The sequence below is a fragment of the Mytilus galloprovincialis genome, chromosome 8, assembly GCF_965363235.1.
Source record: "Mytilus galloprovincialis chromosome 8, xbMytGall1.hap1.1, whole genome shotgun sequence".
Taxonomy (NCBI): domain Eukaryota; kingdom Metazoa; phylum Mollusca; class Bivalvia; order Mytilida; family Mytilidae; genus Mytilus; species Mytilus galloprovincialis.
Window position 1 is genome coordinate 18,734,120 of NC_134845.1, and position 9,417 is coordinate 18,743,536.

Genomic DNA, 9,417 nt, shown 5'->3' on the forward strand with positions numbered 1-9,417 from the left:
AATGAATAAATGAATAAATGAATCACTCAGAATGAATAAATGAATGAATGTATGAATAAATGAATGAATGAATGAATGAATGAATGAATGAATGAATGAATGAATGAATGAATGAATGAATGAATGAATGAATGAGTGAAAATTAATCAAGTTAATACTGTAAACGCAACATATGGTACGGTAAAATCTAACTCCTGTAATCTTCTTATATTCCCAAACACTCAGAATATATCTTAATAACGATATCATGTTTTAATGTTCCGAATTAGGGGTTTTCTCTGTTTAATCAGGTCATTATTTGGCTTCCGGGTATACTACCAGTCATGGTTTTCCATTTGTTCTAAATATAGAATTTTGTTCAAGTAGCTAGTGTAAACAAATTTTAAAAACGCCATTTTGTCAGGTGATACATACAGAATTTTAAGAAGTTTGGAAGGAATCTTTATTGTTATAGAGATAAAAGGTACGTGCTTTAATGCAACTTATTGCCATAACCAAAACAATCTTTATAAAATCAACCAAAATGGAGCATCCGCGGTCTTTTCTTACTATGTAGTAGAATAGGATTCTGTTAACCAGTAAAACTGGCAAATTTATAAGTCTGTATTGCCCTATGAAGAATGTTAGAACTTTCAAACAATGATTTGCTCTCCATTTTTATGGAGAATGGTAGCTTTCCAAATCTTTAAGAAATTGAAAAAAAAAATCGGTCATTCAAAAGGTTGAAATATAGATATGGTTTCAAAAACTGGAAAAAAATAGTCACAGAACAAAAGAGATAATTTATATTTTCTATTTAGGGGGGGGGGAACGAAATTTGTTTTCTGATTTAGTTAAATAGAAGAAAATTAAGGATGCAAAAAAAATTACATTCATAATAAAATTTTGCTCTCCTTTGGTGCATCCAAACATCATTGAGGTTTACTATTAACATTTGATATGAATGACTGTGTTTAAAAATAACCTTATAAGCTCCTACAGCAGAAGAATCATTTATTTCAGTTGTAATTACCAGGGATATGATTTTTTATGACAGTCATATGCTCCTTCACAATATAAACCGTTTATGTCATTGTCTCCCCCTCAATAGAAAGTAAAATCACAAAAATACTGAACTCCGAGGAAAGTCAAAACGGAATGTCCCAAATCAAATTGCAAAATTAAATGATAAAACACATCAAACGAATGGGCAATATCTGTCAAATTCCAGACTTGATACAGGCATTTTCAAATGTAGAAAATGGTGGATTAAATAGCGCCAAACATCTCACTTGTATGCCAGTCGTAGTCATAGCTTACCGTAGTCTTTCCAACAATTTTATGATCATTGAATTTTATACTTGTTCTTTTTAACAATCTAGTTTATTATTTCTATCTTCTAACGAATACAATAAATATACAAACATAGAAATGTATTTTGTTTGTTTCTTTCAAAAACATTGAAAGTCCAAATATTCAATTTCAGCCATTTGTTCAATAGCACAAGTTTATAGATATTACAAATTCTCCATATTGTGGGCATTTGTTTTGGTTAAAGTTTGAGAAAAGACAGCTGAATGAAATGAGTTTTAGTTTCTATCAAAATTGAAACGTTGGAAATATTAGACAACAAAGAGCTGGAAAAACCTTTTTACTGAAGGCTATTGGATATTTATGTCAGTGAAGAGATTTCAAATGTTATGCTAAAAGAAATATACGAATGTCTAGTGTAAAACATAAATCGTTTTTTAGATACATTTTTCAAAACGTATAAGGAAATTTACCGTACCCAAAAAGCACAGGCTAGCAAAGCTCCAATTTAGCCAAGATGAAATATGTGGAAATTTTATAGGTTTTCTTACAGACTAACAATTCGAGGTTTTATAATTTGCCGTTATGTAAATTGATAACACATAACCGTAACATCATATATCAGCAGATTAAGTCTTTAGTGAAAAAGATAAAAATGTACGTAAACTTCGTAGTGAGTGAATTGTAGAGCTGACTTTACAATTTTGATCATTAGTAAAGACCGTACGTTTATCTATAATTGCAAACTTTATCATTACTTGGTATTTGGTTGATATCTCCATGGCAATCATTCAATATCTTTCTTTTATCATTCTCGTCATAGATGATCTTTAAAATGCATCAGCGAAGCCTTTGTATTCTTTCATACAATGTCACAAGGTAGTTTTGAATTTAATGCATTTTTTTAACGTTATAGATCATACAATGTGTATGCTGAGCGCAAAATTTAATCATGAAAAAATGTAAATAAACATCCAATTATATCACAAATGAATAATCTTAAATGATAACTATTTCTTTTTTTGAATTATAATTATGAGAAGGAAATGGTTTTCCTTTATCGACATTTGTTCAAGTTCTTTCTCCTGGAAATCCTCCGTTGTTCTGTTCATCTACAAGGACTTTCATGCGGTTGGAGTGACCGAGACTGTGGCTTTAAGATTGTATCATTGTTAATTGTAAAGAAAAATATCAACCCTGATGAAAGACGTCTGTCTTATGTAAATATTTGTCTTTTTATACGATATTATTTTATCTTATATCCTTTAGAATTTAAAGAAGAAATGTTAATCAATGATTCTAATATATTCCAGAAAGATATCTTTTCTGAAACATTTGAATTCTTTCATAGCGTATTCTTTTTTTTTTTTATCTTCTGTCGAAATCTGCAAAATAAAATATAAACACATTTAGTTGGAACACTAATATTGTTTTATATTTGTATCTGAAGACGAACTATTCAAGATAAATCTGACAAATCTTTATCTGCTAATGATCATGTCTTTGAATATTATTCATTCACTTATATTTCAAATTTCTTTCTATTATTCGAAATAGGTATGAATCATCGCTGATCAATGACGGCTCCAACCGATAAGACCGTTGAAAAATGTTCGTCCGTTGATATTCCATTAAAGTATGAGTTGTCATCAGAAATCAATGATGATATTACAACAAGGACTGACATTGATAAATCTGAAATTAGCTCATCGACGAGAATTCATAGAAGTACATCTTTTGATCAATCGTTTTTACAACGGACTCCTTCTTTTTTATCTATCAAAAATCGTGAACAATTTATGCGTCGACAAAACACAGTTGACGGATCTGATTTGACCATAAAGCCGGAAGATACTATAACAGAATTAGACAACGAAAAACAAGTTAATGACAATTTGAGCAATATCATTGTTTCTGAACAAAAGCATATGACCGAAGTCAAGCAAGAAGACTGTGAAGGTGGCTTATCTAGTACCGATCTGGAACTAAGTGTTCAAGAAGTTACTGAAATCAGTGGATGTATCGAATGTGTTAAAGCAATACCTGTTTTTTCATCCGATGAAATCGATGAAGGAGATCATATTGCATTTGCGGGTGCAATATATGATCACCATGCGATAGTTGTTGCAAAACTTGAAGGTGAGAAATTTGAAATAATAGAGGCTACAAATACAATTTCAGGTGTGGCTATTGGCATGTTCCTTGGCAAAAAAGCTCGTATTGGGTCATCAGTGAAATCCTTTGATTTTGCAAAACAAAATCTTCGTGTCATTGCGTACAGAATAAGGCAACATTCAAAAAAAGATACCGCTGAACGTGCTAGGGATTTTTGTGATGGTGGAAGAAAGAGTGAAGCATATAAATATGATCTCTTCGACAACAATTGTGAACATTTTGCAACATATTGCGTTACCGGAAGAAAATTTAGTATTCAGGTGACGAAATTTAGATTAACAGGTCGGTTGTTTCTCAAGAGTGGGTTTTTAGGAATAAGCAATGAAATGAAAAGAAATGAAAAGGAATACGAAAATGGGATAATTTGTAAAAAATGTTTCGATATAAACAAAATATTATTAGACGTGAAATTAACACAAATAAGAAATGCGGAAGATGTTAAGAAAGGGGACATAATTAGGTACAGTTACTGGAACTTGTGGCACGAAGAAGTTGTCTTAAGCGTTAACAATATCAATAAGTCTAACCTTACATGTAACATTGCTCATTATGCGTTCTGTGGATTTTTTTCACATAGAAAAATCATTGAAGAACAACTAAAAATTAATTTTAATGGTAAATGTGCTATGTTGGAATATGGACCTCCGAAATACCACATATATGATCCAGACACTGTCGTAGAGAGAGCAAAGAGAAGAGTTGGTGAACAGCAGTTTGTATTCTTTTCGAATGACTCAAGTCATTTTGCTCGCTGGTGTAAACTGAAACTAGAAAAAGAATGATTATATAAAATGTATAATAAAACAATCTCAGAAAGTCATAATGCACATGGAGTAAAATAAATGATAACTAATGTCAGACAATTCAATATTGTAAATTAAACTGTTTTATCCATGCACAAGATGGTGCCTCAATAACTTCGCAATGGTATGGATAAATTCACTGATTTGAATTAAATAACCGAATACTTCTTTTATAAATAAGTTCATGATGATTAACACAAATAAACATTCCCGTTTGAATGGTTTTACACTAGTAATGTTTGGGACCCTTAATAGCTTGTTGTTCGGTGTGAGCCTAGGCTCCGTGTTGAAGACCGTACCTTGACCTATGGTTTATTTTTTTTTTATAAATTATGACTTTAATGGAGAGTTGTCACATTGACACTCATACCACATCTTCCTATATCTATAACAAGTTTTTGTTTGCGAAGAACGTTCAACGTTCAGCTATGTTTTTTTGTCATTTACGATTAAAATTATATAGGGTGTTTTTTGATAAGAAGTACGACTTAAGAAAACATTATAAAAAAGGAGGATGTAGTATGTTTACCATTGAGACGACAACTATCCTCCAAAATCAAGATGACGAAGATAAAAGCAAATGCAACGCATCGTTTATCCTTCAACAATGAGAAAAAAATATCGTATAGTCAGCTATTAAAGGGCCGGCCATAGTCATAAGTAACTGTCTATCTGAAAGGTTTGAACGCTTGAATACGTATTAAAAAACATATGAGCAACTTTCAAAATGAAATTAAAAAAAAAATGCATTCATTTGATTTTCTTCTTTTATAGCATGATATATCTCTTAAAATCAATACAGGTCTTTTTTTCAAAACAAAATAAATACTTTATTAATCTATTGTGTAGACCACAGTAATTTTCTTATAAGTTTATAATTTTGGGACAGTTTTTGTTGGAAAGTCAAAGGGTATCACAAGCCCAGTAGTCAGCACTTTTTGTGCTGACATGAATTGTCATTGATATGGTTATATTTATAAATTTACTGTTTACAAATTTTTAAAATTTTTGAAATACTAAGGCTTTTCTACCTCAGGCATAGATTACCTTATCTGTATTTGGCAAAACTTTTGGGAATTTTGGTCCTCAATGCTCTGCAACTTCGTATTTTATTTGGCCTTTTTAACGTTTTTGGATTCGAGCGTCACTGATGAGTCTTTTGTAGACGAAACGCGCGTCTGGCGTATATATTAAATTTGGTCCTGGTATCTATGATGAGTTTATTTACAACCACTGGGTCGATGCCACTGCTGGTGGAGATTTATTTCCCCGAGAGTATCACAAGCCTAGTAGTCAGCACAAAAAGTTTTAGAATTTAAAGAAGAAATGTTAATCAATGATTCTAATATATTCCAGAAAGATATCTTTTCTGAAACATTTGAATTCTTTCATAGCGTATTCTTTTTTTTTTTTATCTTCTGTCGAAATCTGCAAAATAAAATATAAACACATTTAGTTGGAACACTAATATTGTTTTATATTTGTATCTGAAGACGAACTATTCAAGATAAATCTGACAAATCTTTATCTGCTAATGATCATGTCTTTGAATATTATTCATTCACTTATATTTCAAATTTCTTTCTATTATTCGAAATAGGTATGAATCATCGCTGATCAATGACGGCTCCAACCGATAAGACCGTTGAAAAATGTTCGTCCGTTGATATTCCATTAAAGTATGAGTTGTCATCAGAAATCAATGATGATATTACAACAAGGACTGACATTGATAAATCTGAAATTAGCTCATCGACGAGAATTCATAGAAGTACATCTTTTGATCAATCGTTTTTACAACGGACTCCTTCTTTTTTATCTATCAAAAATCGTGAACAATTTATGCGTCGACAAAACACAGTTGACGGATCTGATTTGACCATAAAGCCGGAAGATACTATAACAGAATTAGACAACGAAAAACAAGTTAATGACAATTTGAGCAATATCATTGTTTCTGAACAAAAGCATATGACCGAAGTCAAGCAAGAAGACTGTGAAGGTGGCTTATCTAGTACCGATCTGGAACTAAGTGTTCAAGAAGTTACTGAAATCAGTGGATGTATCGAATGTGTTAAAGCAATACCTGTTTTTTCATCCGATGAAATCGATGAAGGAGATCATATTGCATTTGCGGGTGCAATATATGATCACCATGCGATAGTTGTTGCAAAACTTGAAGGTGAGAAATTTGAAATAATAGAGGCTACAAATACAATTTCAGGTGTGGCTATTGGCATGTTCCTTGGCAAAAAAGCTCGTATTGGGTCATCAGTGAAATCCTTTGATTTTGCAAAACAAAATCTTCGTGTCATTGCGTACAGAATAAGGCAACATTCAAAAAAAGATACCGCTGAACGTGCTAGGGATTTTTGTGATGGTGGAAGAAAGAGTGAAGCATATAAATATGATCTCTTCGACAACAATTGTGAACATTTTGCAACATATTGCGTTACCGGAAGAAAATTTAGTATTCAGGTGACGAAATTTAGATTAACAGGTCGGTTGTTTCTCAAGAGTGGGTTTTTAGGAATAAGCAATGAAATGAAAAGAAATGAAAAGGAATACGAAAATGGGATAATTTGTAAAAAATGTTTCGATATAAACAAAATATTATTAGACGTGAAATTAACACAAATAAGAAATGCGGAAGATGTTAAGAAAGGGGACATAATTAGGTACAGTTACTGGAACTTGTGGCACGAAGAAGTTGTCTTAAGCGTTAACAATATCAATAAGTCTAACCTTACATGTAACATTGCTCATTATGCGTTCTGTGGATTTTTTTCACATAGAAAAATCATTGAAGAACAACTAAAAATTAATTTTAATGGTAAATGTGCTATGTTGGAATATGGACCTCCGAAATACCACATATATGATCCAGACACTGTCGTAGAGAGAGCAAAGAGAAGAGTTGGTGAACAGCAGTTTGTATTCTTTTCGAATGACTCAAGTCATTTTGCTCGCTGGTGTAAACTGAAACTAGAAAAAGAATGATTATATAAAATGTATAATAAAACAATCTCAGAAAGTCATAATGCACATGGAGTAAAATAAATGATAACTAATGTCAGACAATTCAATATTGTAAATTAAACTGTTTTATCCATGCACAAGATGGTGCCTCAATAACTTCGCAATGGTATGGATAAATTCACTGATTTGAATTAAATAACCGAATACTTCTTTTATAAATAAGTTCATGATGATTAACACAAATAAACATTCCCGTTTGAATGGTTTTACACTAGTAATGTTTGGGACCCTTAATAGCTTGTTGTTCGGTGTGAGCCTAGGCTCCGTGTTGAAGACCGTACCTTGACCTATGGTTTATTTTTTTTTTATAAATTATGACTTTAATGGAGAGTTGTCACATTGACACTCATACCACATCTTCCTATATCTATAACAAGTTTTTGTTTGCGAAGAACGTTCAACGTTCAGCTATGTTTTTTTGTCATTTACGATTAAAATTATATAGGGTGTTTTTTGATAAGAAGTACGACTTAAGAAAACATTATAAAAAAGGAGGATGTAGTATGTTTACCATTGAGACGACAACTATCCTCCAAAATCAAGATGACGAAGATAAAAGCAAATGCAACGCATCGTTTATCCTTCAACAATGAGAAAAAAATATCGTATAGTCAGCTATTAAAGGGCCGGCCATAGTCATAAGTAACTGTCTATCTGAAAGGTTTGAACGCTTGAATACGTATTAAAAAACATATGAGCAACTTTCAAAATGAAATTAAAAAAAAAATGCATTCATTTGATTTTCTTCTTTTATAGCATGATATATCTCTTAAAATCAATACAGGTCTTTTTTTCAAAACAAAATAAATACTTTATTAATCTATTGTGTAGACCACAGTAATTTTCTTATAAGTTTATAATTTTGGGACAGTTTTTGTTGGAAAGTCAAAGGGTATCACAAGCCCAGTAGTCAGCACTTTTTGTGCTGACATGAATTGTCATTGATATGGTTATATTTATAAATTTACTGTTTACAAATTTTTAAAATTTTTGAAATACTAAGGCTTTTCTACCTCAGGCATAGATTACCTTATCTGTATTTGGCAAAACTTTTGGGAATTTTGGTCCTCAATGCTCTGCAACTTCGTATTTTATTTGGCCTTTTTAACGTTTTTGGATTCGAGCGTCACTGATGAGTCTTTTGTAGACGAAACGCGCGTCTGGCGTATATATTAAATTTGGTCCTGGTATCTATGATGAGTTTATTTACAACCACTGGGTCGATGCCACTGCTGGTGGAGATTTATTTCCCCGAGAGTATCACAAGCCTAGTAGTCAGCACTTTTTGTGCTGACATGAATTGTCATTGATATGGTTATATTTATAAATTTACTGTTTACAAATTTTTAAATTTTTTGAAATACTAAGGCTTTTCTACCTCAGGCATAGATTACCTTAGCTGTATTTGGCAAAACTTTTGGGAATTTTGGTCCTCAATGCTCGTCAACTTCGTATTTTATTTGGCCTTTTTAACTTTTTTGGATTCGAGCGTCACTGATGAGTCTTTTGTAAACGAAACGCGCGTCTGGCGTATATACTAAATTTGGTCCTGGTATCTATGATGAGTTTATTTACAACCACTGGGTCGATGCCACTGCTGGTGGAGATTTATTTCCCCGAGGGTATCACAAGCCCAGTAGTCAGCACTTTTTGTGCTGACATGAATTGTCATTGATACATTGATATGGTTATATTTATAAATTTACTGTTTACAAATTTTTGAATTTTTTGAAATACTAAGGCTTTTCTACCTCAGGCATAGCTATAGATTACCTTAGCTGTATCTATGATGAGATTATTCATATAGTGCTGAAAAATAATGAAAAATGTATTTATTTGAACTTTAATGAGGGGTCCGGACAAAAAAGAGCATCTTGAGAGAATTAAAAACTTCAGACGTAATACAACATCTTTAAGTAGTTATCCTTTCACATGTTAAGTATCTCTTTCATTATTTGCCGATTCATCACTAAAAATTTAGATTGATCCCTTTTACCCAAATCAGTGTGTTATCATCATTTTTGTTACTTTGGATTCTATGTACTGTCATACATGCATGTGTCTTCCAATTTTTACTTTAAACCATATTGTATAGATATATGCACTGTGC

The 9,417-nt window shown here is 31.8% G+C and overlaps 2 protein-coding genes across 2 annotated transcripts; both read left to right on the top strand.

Moving 5' to 3' along the window:
- The first annotated feature begins 370 nt into the window (after window positions 1–370).
- LOC143085242 (uncharacterized) lies at window positions 371–5,109 on the top strand. The gene is made up of 2 exons (XM_076261482.1): window positions 371–463; window positions 2,848–5,109. The coding sequence occupies exon 2, from the start codon at window positions 2,868–2,870 to the stop codon at window positions 4,245–4,247; it is 1,380 nt and encodes a 459-aa protein (XP_076117597.1). The 5' UTR covers window positions 371–463; window positions 2,848–2,867; the 3' UTR covers window positions 4,248–5,109.
- Window positions 5,110–5,867: 758 nt separating this feature from the next.
- On the top strand, window positions 5,868–8,130 carry LOC143085243 (uncharacterized). The gene has a single exon (XM_076261483.1). The coding sequence runs from the start codon at window positions 5,889–5,891 to the stop codon at window positions 7,266–7,268; it is 1,380 nt and encodes a 459-aa protein (XP_076117598.1). The 5' UTR covers window positions 5,868–5,888; the 3' UTR covers window positions 7,269–8,130.
- Window positions 8,131–9,417: the final 1,287 nt, after the last annotated feature.

Coding starts and splice junctions, on each gene's coding strand:
- LOC143085243 (XM_076261483.1), top strand. CDS start 5,889: ATGACGGCTCCAACCGATAAGACCGTTGAAAAATGTTCGTCCGTTGAT.
- LOC143085242 (XM_076261482.1), top strand. CDS start 2,868: ATGACGGCTCCAACCGATAAGACCGTTGAAAAATGTTCGTCCGTTGAT.